This window comes from Scyliorhinus canicula, chromosome 12 (assembly GCF_902713615.1).
Source record: "Scyliorhinus canicula chromosome 12, sScyCan1.1, whole genome shotgun sequence".
Classification (NCBI taxonomy): domain Eukaryota; kingdom Metazoa; phylum Chordata; class Chondrichthyes; order Carcharhiniformes; family Scyliorhinidae; genus Scyliorhinus; species Scyliorhinus canicula.
Genome location: NC_052157.1, coordinates 155556033 through 155577654, shown reverse-complemented (window position 1 = coordinate 155577654; position 21622 = coordinate 155556033). Strand labels below are relative to the sequence as shown.

General features: G+C 50.9%; 1 protein-coding gene across 5 annotated transcripts in view; it reads right to left on the bottom strand.

Moving 5' to 3' along the window:
- Nucleotides 1-21622, bottom strand: part of dph1 (diphthamide biosynthesis 1) — a 737117-nt gene that overhangs the window by 26287 nt on the left and 689208 nt on the right. For all 5 annotated transcript variants that reach the window (XM_038814609.1, XM_038814607.1, XM_038814606.1 and 2 more), the window contains one exon: nt 2723-2801. In XM_038814609.1, coding sequence (XP_038670537.1) covers nt 2723-2801 — 79 coding nt within the window. The remainder of the gene's footprint in view (nt 1-2722; nt 2802-21622) is intronic.

Sequence of the window (21622 nt, the reverse complement as noted above, 5' to 3'; positions counted from 1 at the left end):
ACCCAGGTCTCCGGATCTTGCCCTGGGCCTCTGGATTACTAGTCCAGCGACAATACCACGTGGTATTTGAACCCAGGTCTCCGGATCTTGCCCTGGGCCTCTGGATTACTAGTCCAGCGACAATACCACTACACCACCGCCTTCACTGAGCGTCATTGGGCATTAATTGCTCATCCCTAACTGCCCACGTTAGGTGGTGTGGAACCGACAATGGTATGGGAATGCCTGGAGTGGCTGTTGGGGAGAGTGCCGGGATTTAGATCCAGCGACAGTGAAGGAATGCCGCAATATTTGCGAGTCGGGATGGTGTGCGCCTTGGAGGGGAACTCTGACGTTCCGGGGACTCAATCGATGCTGTCCCCCGGCTAACTGCGAGGAGCCGTGAGCGTTTCCTGGGAGAGGAAAATGCAGGAATTGGAAGCTTTTGGCCGCATTGTCCGGGTGCAGATTTGTCAGTGCACCGTCTTGAGACGGCTGTTACCAAGCGGCCAGCTGAACAGTCCTGGGGGCGTGGGTGGGGGGGGGGGGCATCTATTTTTGGGGCCTGCTGCTGCTTTCTTGTCCTAATTACCGGTTGAAGAATGGCTGCCTCTTTGTGCTGGAGACTGTGAGTCATGAGAGACAGTGAAAGTTCGGTGTCACTGCAGAGGATTTATACTCCTTATCTGAGTGAATCAGGACTCCCTGTGTGACCTTTATTCTTGAGCAGTGCAGGCAGAGGTTATAATGAATGAACATGGAGTCCGGGATGCTACCTTTCTTTCACAAATAGCCTTATCCTGAACAATTGATATAATTAATCTTTTTATTTCATTTCCTCTCTGTGTGCGGTTAAAGCTTAATTATCAATTGTTTGCTGCAAATTACAATTGTGTTATTTCCCCCCCGTATCATTTAGCAATCGATGCTCAGCTTGCTGATTGATGTTCCGAGGTGGCGTTGCACTTGATCTTCTTTTTCTTTGTGTTTGCTTCCAAGTGTTTTGAAAAAAATAATAAAATATATATTTCTTCCCTTCCCTTCCCTTTTGTTTGCTGGTTCTAAAGCTATCAAATATGTTGGGGTTTGAAGATTTTTAGATTGGCGATAAAAGGTTATCCAATAAGGTATTGAAGAATGTTCGTTCTCCAATTGGAGAGGGAGGGGTGGGTGACCTATGGCAGGGCATGAGCAGAAGGTCATGTGACATCACCTCCAGGAATATTTCCGACCGAATCGGCAACTGGAGCTCACGGCACCATCAGCAATACCGAGCTTTCACCGTGACTGGCAGACTCGGGTGCAAGATTACTCTGGATCCTGGCTACTGTCTCACTTTTTCTCTTTCTCTCGTAGATGGCCCAGTCTAATTGAAATGTGGGGGAAGATGGTGGCGCACTGGCAGTGTCACTGGCCCAGGGTAACGCACCAGGCACACGGCAAACAGAGGAATTAAATTTCAATTCATAAATCAGGAATTGAAAGCTTGTCTCCATCACGGTGACCATGACAATTATCATCGATTGTTGTACAGGCAAGAATCTGCAGGCTGTTTCCTGAAGGATCTCTCTCTCTCTCAAAGCAGTTTCTCCAAGACATCTCCATACAGCAAGTATTCCTGTGTTTGTTAACTGTATTGAAAAGTGGATTATGACCTGAGGTGGGTTTTGCTTGATTGAAGATAAAAATAGCAGTTAGGAGTTAACCGTTTCATTTTATTGTTAAGCATTGTTGAACTAGTAATTGTAAGCTATTTCTTGTATATTGTTAAAGTGTGTTTAATAATGTGTTGATAATAAATATGTTTTAATATACCATATCTCTAGTTATGCATGAAGTCATTCCTGGGGTGAATTATCCTTTCCTTACAGTCTTGCAAATTAAATAAAATATTAGGGTTTCTGTCCGGTATCCTAGCAACTGTTGAGGTCTGGTCTAGGATTGTAATATTATCTGGTCATTATCACATCACAGGTACTGGGAGCTTGCTGTGCGCACATTGACAGCTGTGTTTCCTACATTACAACATTCACTACATTTTACTGACTGTAGAACACTCCCAGGTGTCCGATGGTCATAAAAAGCGCTATATAAATGCAGGTCTTTCTTTTAAAAATGTAATGGATCTCCTCGAGTAATGTGGTACTTTTCTGCACCTCCAACAGGCCAGGGTTGATCCCTGCTCAGTGTTAAGTTAGCTGATCCAATCTGTTGCATCAATAAAAGGGGTCACTGCTATTGACTTCAACATCCTCTTGGCTAGGGAGGGGAATATCTGCCTGGTTTCCCTCTTCTGATCGTTGTTCATCACCCCCACTGCTGGTAGACATTATGGAAATCAGGTGAGGGCAGGATCGGGCCTATGTGTGATGCCTCCCTAAAGTCAAACAGTTTCTGCTAAGGTTCACACTGGGAGAATGACCGCTTTGATGAATTACTAAAGGGCCAGGATCGTTAACTTCAGAGAGGGAAAATAAACACTGAATCTGACTCCCTGTTTGAAATGAATCACTCGACAGACAAGCAGCAGCTGCTGGTTGGTTATCGGCCCTTCCCATCGGCATTGGGATCACCAGCACAGACACGATGGGCCCAATGGCCTTCCTCTGTGTTGTACGATTACAATGTCATGAGACATTTCAGAATGCTGATCCTGCCAGATCCTAGCAGACCCCACCATCCTCTCCATAGCTCTGAGCAGGCATTCCCAGCACCGTATCCCGCGGTTAACCCGGCCACTTACCTCATATGGTGTGAGCAGGGGTTTGGAAAAAGCCTTTCCCCAGTCAATGGAGAGCCGCGGACAGGCGATCTGCACCCACCTAGAGACAGAACAAAGCGGTACACTGAGTAAAGGTCACATCAGCAAAGCAGGGGGTAATAGCAGCACATGGAGACAACAAGAACAACAGAGGAACAGGAGGAGTACATTCAGCCCGTCGAGCCTGCAATACTATCACGGCTGGTCGGACACTTCAATGCTTTTTACACACACTATCCCCATAACTCTTGGTGTTATTGTTAATCAGAAATCTGTCAATCTCTGCTTTAGATACAATCCATGGCTGAGCTTGACACCATCTGGGTGGAGAATTCTAAAGAAAATGTGCAAAGACATTGTTGCTCAGCTCGGTCCAAAGTGGCTTCCTCCTTATTTTGAAATTGTGCCCCCTGGTTCTAAACTCCCCGACCCGCAGAAACATCTCACCTGCATCTACCCGGTCTGTTCCTTTAAGCGTTCTGTAGGTTTCAATGAGATCACCTCCCATTCTTCGAAACCCTCGAGAATGCAGACAGGCCCAATTTCCCCAATCTCTCTTCATCAGACAGTCCCACCGTCCCCAGAACAAGTCTGGTGAACCTTTGTTGCACTCCCTCTAAGGCAATAATATTCTTTCCGAGTTTAAGGGGGCCAGCGCTGCACCCAGTAATCCAGCTGAGGTCTAACCGAGCTCCGATACAACTGAAGCTCCTTAACTCAAACCCTCTTGCATTTATATCGCACCTTTGGCATCGTAAAACATCCCACAACATCCAAATAGCAGAGTGAGTTGCCCAGCTTATGAACGCAAAGACGTTTTATCAAAAATGATTGATTAAATCCAACTGCAACAGCAACTTGCATCCGTACGGGGCCTTTTGATTAGTAAAATGTCCAATGGACCTCGCAAGTGCGTGGGTCAGACACTGAGCCAGTGGAGGCGCTAGCACAAGAGACCAAACACTTGGTAAAGGAGGGGTTTTTTTTTTGGAACAATATTTTATTGGAGGAATTTTCAAATATACAGACCAGCAAACAACAACAGCAACAATAAAACATACACAGTTCACACTATACTCCTGTACTGCCCCGCCACCCCCTCCTTTTACACTCTGCAGTCCCCCTCCATAACCCAGGCAAAACACAAGGAACAACCCCCCCCCCCCCCCGCTGACATGTTAATATCCCTTAAAGTAGTCAATGGTGGCGGAACGGCAGTGCAGTGGTTAGCACTGCAGCCTCACGGCGCTGAGGACCCGGGTTCGATCCCGGCCCTGGGGCACTGTCTGTGTGGAGTTTGCACATTCTCCCCGTGTCTGCGTGGGTCCCGCCCCCACAACCCAAAGATGTGTCGGGGTAGGTGGATTGGCCACGCAAAATTGCCCCTTAATTGGAAAAATTAAAAAAAGAAGTCAATGAACAGCCCAACTTGCCAACCCGCCTCTACCCCTTACGGCAAACTTATTCTTTTCTAGGTGGAGGAATTCCGCCAAGTCGATTCCCCGAAGCCCCCGCTTTTGGCGGCTCTGACTCCCGCCAGCCAGCAAGATCCGCCTCCGGGCCACCTGGGAGGCAAAGGCTACCACATCAGCCTCTCTCCCCACCAGCACTCCCGGATCCCCCAAATATCGCCACCCACGGGCTCGGTGGCACCTGCACTCGCAAAATCTCCGACATTACGTTCGCAAATTCTTTCCAGAATCCCTCCAACTTCGGGCGTGTCCAAAACGTACGGACATGGTTCGCTGGACTAAGTAGCGGGGGCGGGGAGGGGGGGCTTTAAAGGAGAGTCTTTAAAGGAGCAGCAACTGGTGGAGAGGTTTTTTGGGAGAGAATCTCAGGACATGGATGCTGGAGCCACGGCCGCCAAGGGTGGGACAAAGGAAATGGGAGGTGCACGAGAGACCAGAACCGGAGGAGCTCAGGCATCTTGGAGGGCTAATCAACCTGCAGGGCCGGAGGAGGACACAGGAATAGAGGACCCCCACCCTGTGGGACTAGCCGAATCTGAGGTTGGACCGCGGGGGTTAATCTCCCCACTCCCTCCAAAACAGAGCCGTGTCCCATCGGACAGCACTCGTCCCCCCCCCCCAGCTCCCTGTCCTAAACCTGTCTGTCGCTTTGGCAGTGAGGTTTGCCGGTGACAATATCTCCCCCCCCCCCCCCCCCCCCCCCCCCCCCGGCCTCTCAACGTATTCCTCAGGCACGGGGTCAGGAGGAGGTTCTGAGAAGGAAGGTGGGCACTTAAAATGGTCACGGAGTCAACCAGCTCCCTGCAGACACCAAATATTTCAGAGGCTAGTTTAATGGTGCCAACTGCAATCAGACGGTAAATCATGTTTAATGCTACAACCTTGCGAGCAGGCAGCTCCTGAATATTTTATACAGACTGTCTAAGTTTCTGGACATGGATGCAACACACGACGTCTTACTGGTTTCCTCCAAGGGGCCTGGGCTTGTTTGGTCCTTGATTTCCCAGTATCATGGGTCCTGGTTATCGGGACACAGGTACTATTTATGGGAGCTCTTCTGAGGTAATTAAATGTGTTAATGGTCCTAATCCTGTGCTCTCCCACAGGGACCATCCATCCCAGACACAGCCGGTTAGTGGGGCCATCCATCCCATTTTTTTAATGTTTCAGTTTGGAAAGTTCCCGACTGGAGTGAGGTCCTGCGAGTGCTTGGGCCAGGCTTCATTAGGGTTGCCAATCTCCAGGGTCCAGGAGATAGAACTTCAATTCCTGGAGACTCCAGTCCAATCCGGAGGGTTGGCGACCCTCGGTCAAGTGGGACGTGATGCTGCTTCTGTTGCCGGTGGCAACCCCAACAGGAGATCTGCTGTCAGAGGACCTGTGGTGAATGCGATTCACACGGTATTATAATCTGTATATATGTATCAATATTGTAATTGCAGTTGCACTACCTGACCACCAGGGGGAGTAGCTCTGGGAGTACTCGAGAGTTTATACTGGGCTCCTCCCTTGGCTCTGCCCAGAACTCCTCCCCCTGGAGCTACTGTATAAAGATCCGTGCCACAGGGTCAGCCAGCCAGTTCACCGAAAGTTCAACGGCTAACAGGCTGGCTCTGTTGTAAGTATATTAAAACCGCTATTCTAATCCTACAAGCACGTGTCCGTAGAATTGTTGGTTCCAACAGGACCTTGCGCCCGTCTCACACGGCAACAGTCGCCGGTCTGCAACCTCCCTGTGACGTCCACCATCTAACCCTCCCTTTGGCGACCCCTCTTTCTGTTGCCCTCAATTTTGCCCTCTGAACGACTTCCGGTAGCGGCAATGACCAGCTGAGCCGCACGTTCGGAGGCTCCCGAAAAAAACGGACTTTTTTAAAGGCCCCCAACCGAGCTTGAGAGGCAAATCCCGACGGGGAAGAGGCCAGGAGTCGCCCCAGAGGTCCCATGGTGCAGACCAGGAGCGGAGCAGGGAGAGAATCGGGAGGAAAAACTCTTGGAGAAAATCGGGACCCGAAGGACAAAATGGCGGCCGGCAAAAGTTTTGAAGAACTGAAGAAGTGGGCCCAGGAGCAGCAGACGACTCTGCTGCGCTGCTTCCAGGATCTGAAAGTGGAGCTGCTGGAGTCCATCAAGGTAACCAACACGGAACTGATGGAGACCCAGACGGCCCAGGGGGCTGCGATCCGGGAGATGCAGCAGCAGGCCGCCGAGAGGGAGGACGAGGTCGTGGCCGTGGTGGGGAAGGTGGAGATGCACGAGGCTCTCCATAAAAGATGGCAGGAGCGGTTCGAGGAGCTGGACAACCGGTCGAGGAGGAAGAATTTACGGATCCTGGGCCTCACGGAGGGGCTGGAGGGGTCGGACCTAGCGGCCTATGTGGTGATGATGCTGAACACGCTGATGGGGGCTGGGTCCTTCCAGGGGCCCCTGGAGTTGGAGGGGGCCCACAGAATTCTGGCTAGGAGGCCCAAGCCGAACGAGCCGCCGCGGGCGGTATTGGTGAGGTTCCACCGGTTCGTGGATCGTGAGTGTGTGCTCCGGTGGGCCAGGAAGGAGCGGAGCAGCAAATGGGAGAACACGGAGGTGCGGATCTTCCAGGACTGGAGTGCGGAGGTGGCGAGGCGGAGGGCCGGGTTTAACCGGACGAAGGCGGTGCTCCACAGATGGAAGGTGAAGTTTGGAATGTTGCAGCCGGCGCGTCTGTGGGTCACCTATAAGGATCGACACCACTATTGTGAGTCCCCGGAGGAGGCGTGGGCCTTCGTGCAAGCCGAGAAACTGGACTCACACTGAGGGTCCCCCGGATGGGGGATGCTGTAGAATACTGTATTTATTTATACTGTATGTGTATTTATGGGGTTTGGGGTAAGATGTGGGGTGGCCGTAGGGTGGGTGGGGTGATGCCGTACGGGTGATTTCTTTATGGGTTTTCAAGCAGGGGTTGGGTGGACGGGTTCGGACTGAGGGGTAAACGGGGTGTTCGGGGAGCTGGTGGGGGGGACTGACAATGGAAGTGGCCCTGGAGGAGGCGGGGCCCGGCAGGGCGAAAGCGCGCGCTTTCTGCGGGGTCCCCGCGCTGGGAGAGGGAGGGGGCGGGGTTTTCTTTTTCCGCGCAGCAGCGGGGGAGGGTGGACTGGTTGATGGGCACTATGGAGGAGGGGCAGTCCCACGTTGGGAGGAGCCGAAAGTAGGGCGGGAGCCGCTGGGGTCAGCAGAAGATAGCTGGCTCACGGGAGTGCTATAGAGGGGGGGGCGCGGCTAGGAGGGGTCCTAGCCTGGGGGGGGGGGGGGGTTACCGGGTTGCTGCTGAAACGGTCAGGAAGGAGCTGGAGGACGCAGGGGGTGCTGGAGGGGGGGAGGTGCCGCCGTGGGAAACTGGCAGAGCGTGGGACGCTGGCCGGGGGTGGGCAAGGGATGGGGTATGGCTAATCGGCAGGGGAAGGGGGCAAGGAGCCCTCGGATCCGGCTGATAACCTGGAATGTGAGGGGGCTGAATGGGCCGGTCAAGAGGGCCCGAGTAGTTGCGCATCTGAAGGGAGTGAAGGCGGATGTGGCCATGCTCCAGGAGACACTCCTGAGAGAGGTGGACCAGGTCCGGCTGAGAAAGGGGTGGGTGGGCCAGGTATTCCACTCAGGGCTGGACGAGAAGAGTAAGGGGGTGGCGATCCTGGTGGGGAAGAAGGTGTCGTTTGAGGCGTTGAAGGTGGTGGCTGACAGTGGCGGGAGGTATGTGATGGTGAGTGGCAAGCTGCAGGGGGAGCGGGTAGTGTTGGTGAATGTTTATGCCCCAAATTGGGACGATGCGGGGTTCATGCGGCGTATGCTGGGCCGCATTCTGGACCTGGAGGTGGGGGGCCTGATCATGGGGGGAGACTTTAACACTGTGCTGGATCCCCCATTGGATCGACCCAAGTCCCGGACGGGTAGGAGGTCGGCGGTGGCTAAGGTGCTGAGGGGATTTATGGACCAGATTTGGGGGGGGGGGGGGGTGGACCCTTGGAGGTTTGCGAGGCCAAGGGCCAGGGAATACTCGTTTTTCTCCCATGTACATAAGGCCTACTCGAGGATTGACTTTTTTGTTCTGAGCAGGGGGCTGGTGTCGAGGGTGGAGGAAGTGGAATACTCCGCCATTGCCATTTCAGATCATGCCCCGCACTGGGTGGACCTCGGGCTGGGGGAAGAGAGGGACCAACGTCCGCTCTGGCGCATGGAGGTGGGGCTGCTGGCAGAGGAGGAGGTGGCCGGGAGGGTCCGGGGGTGTATTGAGAGATACCTCGAGGCCAATGATAACGGGGAGGTTCGAGTGGGGACGGTCTGGGAGGCATTGAAGGCGGTGATGAGGGGGGAATTGATCTCCATCCGAACCCATAGGGAGAGGGGGGAGCAGAGGGAGAGGGAGAGACTGATAGGAGAGATGGTGCAGGTGGATAGGAGATATGTGGAGGCCCCAGAGGAGGGATTGCTGGGGGAGAGGCGTAGCCTTCAGGCCAGATTTGACCTACTGACGACCAGAAAGGCGGAAGCCCAGTGGAGGAAAGCACAGGGGGCGGTGTATGAACACGGGGAGAAGGCGAGCAGGATGCTGGCGCACCAGCTCCGGAAGCGAGACGCGGCCAGGGAGATTGGGGGAGTGAGGGATAGAGTCGGGAAGGTGGTGCGGAGGGTGGTAGAGGTCAATGGGGTCTTCAGGGACTTTTATGGGGAACTGTACCGGTCTGAGCCCCCGGTGGAGGAGGGTGGAATGGGGCGCTTCCTGGACAGGTTGCGTTTCCCGAGGGTGGAAGAGGAGTGGGTGGAGGGACTAGGGGCGCCGATCGAGTTGGAGGAGGTTGTCAAAGGGATAGGGAGCATGCAGTCGGGGAAGGCGCCGGGGCCGGACGGGTTTCCGGTGGAATTCTATAAAAAGTATTTGGATCTGTTGGGCCCCCTGTTGGTCCGGACCTTTAACGAGGCAAGGGAGGGGGGGGCTCTGCCCCCAACTATGTCACGGGCGCTGATTTCCTTGATCCTGAAGCGGGACAAGGACCCTCTGCAGTGTGGATCATATAGGCCGATTTTGTTGCTGAACGCCGATGCTAAGCTGCTGGCAAAGATCCTGGCCACTAGAATAGAGGATTGTGTGCCAGGGGTCATACATGAGGACCAGACGGGGTTTGTGAAGGGAAGGCAGCTGAACACAAATGTGCGAAGACTCCTCAATGTCATTATGATGCCGGCGGTGGAAGGGGAGGCGGAGATAGTGGTGGCGTTGGACGCGGAGAAGACCTTCGATAGGGTGGAGTGGGAGTACTTGTGGGAGGCGTTGGAGAGGTTCGGGTTTGGGGAGGGGTTTATTCGGTGGGTGAGGCTGCTCTACGAGGCCCCGATGGCAAGTGTAGCCACAAATAGGAGGAGGTCGGAGTACTTTCGGCTGCATCGGGGGACGAGACAGGGGTGCCCCCTGTCCCCCTTGCTCTTTGCGCTGGCAATTGAGCCCCAGGCCATGGCGTTGAGGGAGTCAGGGAACTGGAGGGGCCTGGTGCGGGGGAGGGGGGGGGGGGGGCATCGAGTGTCACTGTACGCGGATGACCTGCTGCTGTATGTGGCAGACCCGGTGGGGGGGATGCCGGAGGTGATGAGGATCCTTGGGGAATTCGGGGGTTACTCGGGGTATAAGCTGAACCTGGGCAAGAGTGAGGTGTTTGTGGTGCATCCGGGGGATCAAGAGGAGGGGATTGGTAGGCTCCCACATAAGCAGGCAGGGAAGAGCTTCAGGTACCTAGGGGTCCAGGTGGCTGGGGGGCCCTGCACAAGCTCAACCTCACAAGGTTGGTGGAGCAGATGGAGGAGGAGTTTAAGAGGTGGGATATGTTACCGCTGTCACTGTTGGGGAGGGTGCAGTCTGTCAAGATGACGGTGCTCCCGAGGTTTTTGTTCTTGTTCCAGTGCCTCCCCATCTTTATCCCAAAGGCCTTTTTCAGGAGGGTCAACAGCAGTATCACGGGATTTGTGTGGGCGCATGGGACTCCAAGGGTTCGAAGAGTGTTCCTGGAACGAGGCAGGGATAGGGGGGGGCTGGCGTTGCCCAACCTCTGTGGATACTGCTAGGCAGCCAACGCAGCGATGGTGCGTAAGTGGGTAATGGGCGAGGAGGGGGCAGCGTGAAAGAGGATGGAGGCGGCGTCTTGTGTGGGCACGAGCCTGGAAGCGCTAGTAACGGCGCCGTTGTCGCTCCCTCCAACGAGGTATACCATGAGCCGGTGGTGGCGGCTACCCTCAAAATCTGGGGGCAATGGAGACGGCACAGAGGAGAAATGGGGGGCTCGATGGAGGCCCCGATACGGGGGAACCATTGGTTCGTCCCAGGGAGCATTGATGGCGGATTCCGGGGCTGGCACAGGGCAGGGGTTAGGAGGTTGAGGGACCTGTTTGTGGAGGGGAGGTTCGTGAGCTTGGGGGAGTTAGAGGGAAAGTTTGGGTTCCCCCTGGGGAACATGTTTAGGTACATGCAGGCTAGGGCGTTTGCCAGGCAGCAGGTGGAGGGGTTCCCCCTGCTGCCTCCACGGGGGGTGCGGGATAGGGTGCTCTCGGGGGTGTGGGTCGGAGGAGGGAGGATCTCGGACATATACCGGGTGATGCAGGAGGTAGACGAGGCCTCGGTGGAGGAACTGAAGGGTAAATGGGAAGAGGAGCTGGGTGAGGAGATTGAGGAGGGGACATGGGTGGATGCCCTGGAGAGAGTGAATTCCTCCTCTTCCTGTGTGAGGCTTAGCCTCATACAGTTCAAGGTGCTGCATAGGACCCACATGACTGGGACGAGGATGAGTAGGCTTTTCGGGGGCGAGGACAGGTGTGCTAGGTGCTCGGGGAGCCCAGCGAACCACGCCCATATGTTTTGGGCGTGCCCAGCGTTGGGGGGGGTTTTGGAAGGGGGTAGCAAAGACGGTGTCGAGGGTGGTGGGATCCAGGGTCGAGCCAGGCTGGGGACTCGCAATTTTTGGGGTGGCAGTGGAGCCGGGAGTGCAGGAGGCGATAGAGGCCGGGGTCCTGGCCTTTGCGTCCCTAGTAGCCTGGCGGAGGATCTTGCTCCAGTGGAAGGATGCGAGGCCCCCAAGCGTGGAGGCCTGGATCTCGGATATGGCGGGGTTCATTAAATTGGAGAAGGTGAAATTTGCCCTGAGGGGATCAGTACAAGGGATTTTCAGGCGGTGGCAGCCCTTTCTGGACTTCCTGGCGGAACGGTAGGGAAATCGGCCGACAGCAGCAGCAACCCGGGGGGGGGGGGGGGGGGGGGGGGGGGGGGGGGAGAGAGGAGAACTGTACACATGGGTTTGTGGAGGGTGCTATCTCTCTCCCTTTCTTTTTCTTCTCTCTTTTCTCTGTCTTTTGGTTTCTGTTTTTTTTTTCCTTTTGTTTGAAGTTGCTCTTGCAGCTGGGGGGCATTGTTTACGGGGTGTTACCGCGGGTGTACGTTTATAGAGTTATGATGTTTATATTTTGTATTTTGTAAAAACTTCAATAAAAATTATTTATTAAAAAAAACTTTGCCCTCTGAACGGGATCTCTGTAGCTTTACAGCTCTGATTAAATGGCCCAAATGCTGGCAATTTATTTTCCCGCTATCACGTTTTAAGGGTTCTTTTTGCTGTTGTATGTTCAAGCATTTTATCTTATGGCCTGTGTATGGATTTTTAAGCGTCTGCTTAATGTCTACATTTAAAAAGCCTCTGTTTTCTTCCATAGATTTTTCACTGACTGATTTGATTCAAACTGTCTGCTTAAGTGCAGAGACATCACCCCACTCTTGCCCGATGTCCACAAAGCATGTTTTTCATCAGGTGCTGGAATCTCCCAGATAATTCTCCACTTCCCCCGCTCACCCCATCCTTAGTTCTGGAGCAGTGAGGGTAGGAAATGGAGTACAGGCCCGGTTTTACAAGCTGCTCCATCTGACCAGTCTGACTTTACTGCGGAGTCTTTCGCATCAGGGATCAATATCAATAATCCTTCTTTAAACACGGCTAAATGAGGATGGTCCAGATGACAGTCTGTGATGGATCTGTGCACTGTCTGCTGCACGGTACTGCCACACAAGAACTTACATTTATAAAGTACCTTTAAAGGAGTAAAACGTCCCTGTGCGAGTCGCAGGAGCGTTATCGAACAATACGTGGCACAGGGCCAGATGGCCAAAAGCTTGGACAAAGAGGTAGGTTTTCAGGAGCGCCTGACAGGTAGAGAGAGCGGTGGAGAGATCACGGAGAAAACGTCAATGCTTGGGGCACTAATGGTGGGGGAGTAAAATTGGGGATACTCAATCATGCTATGCACATAAGAAATTGCCATATTTTATATTTGATATATATTTTTCAATCATGTCATTAAAACCTGGGCTAAGATGCATACAGACAGTATGTCTGTTAAGGCTGTGACTGAGGGTTCGTAAAAGTGAGGCCATCATTTATTTTTTTCTGGTGAAGTGTTCTGCTAATAGATTTGAGACCCATTTGCTTGTTTATAGCTAGCTAATGGAGTTTAACTGCGGTGTAGATAATTTATGAGGGGTAAAGTGTTTGGTCTTGGCTAAACAGGTCATGGGTCATCTTGCAGGAGGAAATAGAAGAATGCCTTATGCTTTGGGCACAGATGATGTAAGTAAAGGGAGGAGCCAAGTCTGTCTGAAAAAGTTTGTTCTTCCTGGGGTTTTAATCTGAAACAGGGTTGTTGCAGTTTTGGTCCTGCAAGTTATTTCTCCAGAGATCCTGCACAGAGAAGGCAATTACAAAACCTGGTTGTTAACTTAATAAATGAGTGGGATTTGAACTATATTGATTTGCTTAATTGGAATATAGTAGCAGGTTTAGGGAGTAAGTTAAAGTTTCTTCTCTCACTTAAGAACTGTTACACCTGTTAATTGTAAAGCTATTTCTCTGTTGTGAATGTGGTCAATTGTGCGTTGAAATTAAAGTTTGTTTGAACATAAAACATAACTATTGGTCAGTGTTATCACTCCTGGGTGCAGTAAACTTTTCTCACAAATGGCAAACAGTCGGGTTCTCGTCCGGGATGCTAACAAGAGGCTAGAATTACAGGAGCGCAGATTTCTCAGAGGGCCGTGGAGCTGGACGAGATTACAGGAATAGAGAGAAGGTGAGGCCACGGAAGGATTTGAACACAAGCACGAGGATTTTAAATTCAGACTGCCTCTCTATCTGTATAAACATTCCCAGCCCTTTAAAGCTCCAATAACTTCCCGTTGCTTCAATTCTGGCCTCTCGCACAGCCCATTTCCTTCGGCTCACCATTACCAGACACGCCCTCAGCTGCCCAGGCCCCGAGATCGCCAAATCTATTTCCAAACCTGTCCCCCTCTCCCTCTCCTCCTTTAACTCACGCCTTAAACTTACCTCTTCGTCCAAGCTTTTGGTCACCCGATGCTAAAGGTGTAAGGGGAGATGTTCCGCGCCCCACGCGTTGCGTTTCTTGTCAGCGCGCAGCGGCACGCTGTTGGCCGGCAGCGGTGCATGCTGGTCTCGCCGTGGGTCGATGGGAGTTTCCATCGAGTCCACCGCCCTCCCCCCCCCGCCCGGACACCCCCGGCAAGGTTCACCGCCAGCAGGACAGGAAGATCCCACTGGCGAGCATGTTCGGAAAATCTCCCCAATCCCGTTATATAAATGCAAGTTGTTGTTGCATTTAGCAAGTTTGTTTGGTGACCTTGGACTGACCATCCCCTGGCATTTCGTTGAAGGAATCGCCTGCTCCCTATGATCATTGGATGAAGGACCCCCAACTGGAACCCCTCCACCCTCCAGCCTCTTTCCCCCCTTCCAGAGGGCTGGCCAAACCTGTTTCCAGTTATTTTCTATTTTTGCCTGCGTGGCTATTTCCATGGCCTGGCACATCAGAAGTGTATCTATGCAGTGTCACGCACGCCAGGCTGGTACAACTCCGGAGACAAGGATCATCCAGAATAAATAAGTCAGCAGAGACACCACATTGCACAAAATATCCTCTGTGAAATTATCGGGGCTTAACCTGGCATTAATCTGCGCTCTACAAATGCCAGGTTCACTGGGATAATTTTTCTCCCTGGAATTGTATAAATAGGACAAATCCCTTTTTGGACACGAGTGTAAAAAGGCAAAGCTCCGGACCCGATGATGTGGTGTCACCTTGAAGGTTGCCCTTGGCAACCAAGCCTTTAAGTGGCAGAATGCTACGATTAACTTCTGCGTTCCTGAGCTTGAGAGAGAGAGGTAGAGAGAGAGATAGAGAGAGAGACCAGGGGAACTGTCATGGTTCCTGCTCTGAATACCTGCCCAGCAACACCTGCAGCAAAGGGCGTTGTGCGTCGATGTGTAACAAACAGGAGGTGGCAAACTGAGGATTCTCGGAACCCAAAGTTCCGATGGAGAGTTGTGGCAGACTGGAAACGTCAACTCTGTTTTTCTCTCTCCGCAGAAGCGGGCAGACCTGTGGAGCCTTTTCCCCGCCATTTTTAGTTCATATTGCCAAACTCGGCAATTATTCAATACATAAAAACGGTTAGCCCTGTAATCTTGGGAGGTACAACATTCCGGGTCCAATGTCGTTATGTATATTTGGAGATGCTCTTGTCCCCAGGCCAGCATTGGTGGGGTTTTGAGGAGTTTGAAAACAAAGTAGATTGCTGAAAGGAGGTAGACCATTTGCCAAAGCTTTCCAAATATTTTTCCCTGCAGTGGTAAATTTGTTGTGAGTGTTTGACATTAGCGTTCCTGTGTTCGATCTGGTAAGGTGAGAGGAAGGAAAGCATCTTTTCAGCAATATTCGGGTTCTGTACCATCAAGTTGTGGTGTTCTTTGTGTAGCTTATTTCAGGCTGGTTGGCATGGTGTTCACAAAGACCACAAAAGCTACTAATTTATTAACACTACTAACTTGGATTAGACACGTACTCCTAAAGAATGCACAGTTGATTAATAACATCTAAACTACACTCAACTACAGCTAATCTCACTACTGGTTTAAACACACTGGGCGAAAGAGCTGGCTTTTGAAGCAGACCAAGCAGGCCAGCAGCACGGTTCGATTCCCGTACCTGCCTCCCCGAACAGGTGTCAGAATGTGGCGACTAGGGGCTTTTCACAGTAACTTCATTTGAAGCCTACTCGTGACAATAAGCGATTTTCATTTCATTTCATTTTAATTTCATTTCAACTATGATCTGCTCTCACTTAAGGTGCGAGGGGCAAGGTTTAGAGGAGATGTACGAGGCAAGTTTTTTTTACACAGAGGGTAGTGGCTGGTACTCGCTGCCGAAGGAGGTGGTGAAAGCAGGGACGATAGTGACATTTAAGGGGCATCTTGACAAATACATGAATAGGATGGGAATAGAGGGATACGGACCCAGGAAGTGTAGAAGATTTTAGTTTAGACGGGCAGCATGGTCAGCACAGGCGTGGAGGGCCGAAGGGCCTGTTCCTATGCTGTACTTTTCTTCGTTCTTTGTTCACTTACACAATCTAAACATCTGACTCTCTTTAGCTACCTCCTGCACACACTCTCCCAAAAGTCTTAGCAACACTGTCTTATGTAGTTGTAACTGTAGCTCCCTCCAGTGGCTACTCACGACACTACATTCATCCTTGCTGTGCTGTCGTTATGATAATACCAAACAACTGACTAATATTTTATTCTCCTCCTTTTGCACATTTTCTCCCAAATTACACCCAACAATAACAATAATCATAACGAATGTAATGTCAGTCCCCATATCAATAACAACGATCCCATCCTCCCACCAAACCCCCAACATTAGCTTACCATAAAAACCAAATGACAAAAAGGAATCAACAATCACCCATAGTCACCATTAACACATACAGTTCTCCCCCTGCCATGTTCGATGTGATCCAATTCTCGAAAGTGCATTATGAATAACGCGCATGAATCCATCCTTCCCCTCAGTTCAAATTTGACCTTTTCAAGTGTCAAGAATTCCAGCACACCCCCCCCCCCCCCCCCCCCCCCCCCCGCCACGCCAGGGCACAGGGTGGAGAGGCTGCTCTCCATCCCAACAGGATTCACCTTCGGGCGATCAACGAGGCGAAGGCTACAACATCTGCCTCCGCGCCCGTTTCCAACCCCGGCTGGTCCGACACCCCGAATATGGCCTCCCGGGGGCCCGGGTCCAGTTTCACGTACACCACTTTAGAGATTACCCTAAAAATCCTCCTTCCAATAACAAGAACAAAATGAGGCCAGGGTTTTTGGCCCAAAACCTTTGATCTCGATGCCGAATCTAGAAGGCTGTAAAGCGTCCAGTCGAACGATGAGGCGCTTTTCCACAAACTCGGGTTGAGTTTCGTTGGAAAACTGCGCCTGGCCAAGGACAGAAAGGTCAGAGTGGGAGCAAGGCGAACAATTCAATTGATGGGCGATTGGGAGCTCAGCATCCTGATTGTGGAAGGAACAGACTTACCCACTCAGCATTTGGACTGCCAAAAGAAAAGGAGATCAGATACAGACACTGTCTGGCCACTGGGTTATAACAGACACTGTCTGGAGACTGGGTTATAACAGACACTGTCTGGACACTGGGTTATAACAGACACTGTCTGGACACTGGGTTATAACAGACACTGTCTGGACACTGGGTTATAACAGACACTGTCTGGACACTGGGTTATAACAGACACTGTCTGGACACTGGGTTATAACAGACACTGTCTGGACACTGGGTTATAACAGACACTGTCTGGACACTGGGTTATAACAGACACTGTCTAGACACTGGGTTATAACAGACACTGTCTGGACACTGGGTTATAACAGACACTGTCTGGACACTGGGTTATAACAGACACTGTCTGGACACAGTCTGGACACTGGGTTATAACAGACACTGTCTGGACACTGGGTTATAACAGACACTGTCTGGACACTGGGTTATAACAGACACTGTCTGGACACTGGGTTATAACAGACACTGTCTGGAGACTGGGTTATAACAGACACTGTCTGGACACTGGGTTATAACAGACGCTGTCTGGAGACTGGGTTATAACAGACACTGGACACTGGGTTATAACAGACACTGTCTGGACACTGGGTTATAACAGACACTGTCTGGACACTGGGTTATAACAGACACTGTCTGGACACTGGGTTATAACAGACACTGTCTGGACACTGGGTTATAACAGACACTGGACACTGGGTTATAACAGACGCAGTCTGGACACTGGGTTATAACAGACACTGTCTGGACACTGGGTTATAACAGACACTGTCTGGACACTGGGTTATAACAGACACTGTCTGGACACTGGGTTATAACAGACACTGTCTAGACACTGGGTTATAACAGACACTGTCTGGACACTGGGTTATAACAGACACTGTCTGGACACAGTCTGGACACTGGGTTATAACAGACACTGTCTGGACACTGGGTTATAACAGACACTGTCTGGACACTGGGTTATAACAGACACTGTCTGGACACTGGGTTATAACAGACACTGTCTGGACACTGGGTTATAACAGACACAGTCTGGACACAGTCTGGACACTGGGTTATAACAGACACTGGAGACTGGGTTATAACAGACACTGTCTGGACACTGGGTTATAACAGACACTGTCTGGACACTGGGTTATAACAGACACTGTCTGGACACTGGGTTATAACAGACACTGTCTAGACACTGGGTTATAACAGACACTGTCTGGACACTGGGTTATAACAGACACTGGACACTGGGTTATAACAGACACTGTCTGGACACTGGGTTATAACAGACACTGTCTGGACACTGGGTTATAACAGACACTGTCTGGACACTGGGTTATAACAGACACTGGACACTGGGTTATAACAGACACTGTCTGGACACTGGGTTATAACAGACACTGTCTGGACACTGGGTTATAACAGACACTGTCTAGACACTGGGTTATAACAGACACTGTCTGGACACTGGGTTATAACAGACACTGTCTGGACACTGGGTTATAACAGACACTGGACACTGGGTTATAACAGACACTGTCTGGACACTGGGTTATAACAGACACTGTCTAGACACTGGGTTATAACAGACACTGTCTGGACACTGGGTTATAACAGACACTGTCTGGACACTGGGTTATAACAGACACTGTCTGGACACTGGGTTATAACAGACACAGTCTGGACACAGTCTGGACACTGGGTTATAACAGACACTGGAGACTGGGTTATAACAGACACTGTCTGGACACTGGGTTATAACAGACACTGTCTGGACACTGGGTTATAACAGACACTGTCTGGACACTGGGTTATAACAGACGCTGTCTGGACACTGGGTTATAACAGACACTGTCTGGACACTGGGTTATAACAGACACTGTCTGGACACTGGGTTATAACAGACACTGTCTGGACACTGGGTTATAACAGACACTGGAGACTGGGTTATAACAGACACTGTCTGGACACTGGGTTATAACAGACACTGTCTGGACACTGGGTTATAACAGACACTGTCTGGACACTGGGTTATAACAGACGCTGTCTGGACACTGGGTTATAACAGACACTGTCTGGACACTGGGTTATAACAGACACTGTCTGGACACTGGGTTATAACAGACACTGTCTGGACACTGGGTTATAACAGACACTGTCTAGACACTGGGTTATAACAGACACTGTCTGGACACTGGGTTATAACAGACACTGTCTGGACACTGGGTTATAACAGACACTGTCTGGACACTGGGTTATAACAGACACTGTCTGGACACAGTCTGGACACTGGGTTATAACAGACACTGTCTGGACACTGGGTTATAACAGACACTGGAGACTGGGTTATAACAGACACTGTCTGGACACTGGGTTATAACAGACACTGTCTGGACACTGGGTTATAACAGACACTGTCTGGACACTGGGTTATAACAGACACTGTCTGGACACTGGGTTATAACAGACACTGTCTGGACACTGGGTTATAACAGACACTGTCTGGACACTGGGTTATAACAGACACTGTCTGGACACTGGGTTATAACAGACACTGTCTGGACACTGGGTTATAACAGACGCTGTCTGGACACTGGGTTATAACAGACGCTGTCTGGACACTGGGTTATAACAGACACTGTCTGGACACTGGGTTATAACAGACACTGTCTGGACACTGGGTTATAACAGACACTGTCTGGACACTGGGTTATAACAGACACTGTCTGGACACTGGGTTATAACAGACACTGTCTGGACACTGGGTTATAACAGACACTGTCTGGACACTGGGTTATAACAGACACTGTCTGGACACTGGGTTATAACAGACACTGTCTGGACACTGGGTTATAACAGACACTGTCTGGACACTGGGTTATAACAGACACTGTCTGGACACTGGGTTATAACAGACACTGTCTGGACACTGGGTTATAACAGACACTGTCTGGACACTGGGTTATAACAGACACTGTCTGGACACTGGGTTATAACAGACACTGTCTGGCCACTGGGTTATAACAGACACTGTCTGGACACTGGGTTATAACAGACACTGTCTGGACACTGGGTTATAACAGACACTGTCTGGACACTGGGTTATAACAGACACTGGACACTGGGTTATAACAGACGCTGTCTGGACACTGGGTTATAACAGACACTGTCTGGAGACTGGGTTATAACAGACACTGTCTGGACACTGGGTTATAACAGACACTGTCTGGACACTGGGTTATAACAGACACTGTCTGGAGACTGGGTTATAACAGACACTGAAAATCTATTTCAAGCAACAGGCGGAAGAGTGAAGTGCTAAGCTTTCCAGAGATCAATAAACATTAGAAAGATTTGGTCAATGTTCAATTTATCTCGGCAGCGTTGGCTGTCTGTACTTTCTCTGTCTCCTGAACAGGAAACAACATGACAAGAGGCAAACGGATGTGTTCGAAGGCTCTGAACTCTCTGCCGAGGGGAGTGGGCGGGTGTTGCTCTGTTGCTTGACAGGATATTGATTGAAACTGTTCTGCTAATTAACAGGAAACATGAGTTTCCTCTTCAGGTAACACTAAACATCTGAACAAAAAAAAATGACAAGTGGCCCTGTGAGAGAGCAGCGCTCTGTCTGCTTTGTTGTTGTGTGCATTATCCAGTGTCCGCACTAATGCAAACAGAAGCCCTGTTTCATATGTTCCCTGTGCTGTGTAAACAGCCCGTCAGCCCAGCTCCCTTACTCTTCTTGTCACCATTGGTTTCTGGTTCAAGCCCCTCTGCATTTGAGTAGTTAACCAGGCCTGACACCAGGGCAGCATTTAGATAGATCCAGCACTGATGGTACAAAACAACTTGCATTGGTATGGCAACCTCCCACAACCTCAGGCCCACTAAGGTGAATGGGAAAGATTCCCGGCCACCATTTCAAAGGAGAACAGAAGGGTTATCGCCATGGTATGATGCATATTTATCCTTAAACCAACATAATTTAAGAAAAAAAGGCTTCTCTGGTCATTATCATCTCACTATTTAATAATAATCTTTATTATTGTCACAAGTAGGCTGACATTAACACTGCAATGAAGTTACTGTGAAAATCCCCTAGTCCCCACATTCCGGCGCCTGTTTGGGTACACAGAGGGAGAATTCAGAATGTCCAATTCACCTGACAGCACATCTTTCGGGACTTGTGGGAGGAAACCGGAGCACCCGGAGGAAACCCACGCGGACACGGGGAGAACGTGCAGACTCCCCACAGACAGTGACCCAAGCCGGGAATCGAACCTGGGACCCTGGAGCTGTGAAGCGACAGTGCTAACCAGTGTGCTACGGTGCTGCCTTATGTGGGAGCTCGTGAGCCCACTGGTGACTGCGTTTTCAAAAATACTTCACTGGATGTAAGGTGCTTTGGGACATCCTGAGGTCAAGCATGGCGCTATATGATGCATATATATATACATATATATAAATATATACATATATGTGGGCAGCACGGTAGCATTGTGGATAGCACAAATGCTTCACAGCTCCAGGGTCCCAGGTTCAATTCCGGCTTGGGTCACTGTCTGTGCGGAGTCTGCACATCCTCCCCATGTGTGCGTGGGTTTCCTCTGGGTGCTCCGGCTTCCTCCCACAGTCACAAAGATGTGCAGGTTAGGTGGATTGGCCATGATAAATTGCCCTTAGTGTTCAAAATTGCCCGTAGTGTTGGGTGGGGTTACTGGGTTATGGGGATAGGGTGGAGGTGTTGACCTTGGGTAGGGTGCTCTTTCTAAGAGCCGGTGCAGACTCGATGGGCCGAATGGCCTCCTTCTGCACTGTAAATTCTATGATAAATCTATGATATAAATGCAGGTTCCTTCAGTTTTTGGTACAGATGGCAGCAGGGTAGGATGGTGGTTAGCATAAATGCTTCACAGCTCCAGGGTTCCAGGTC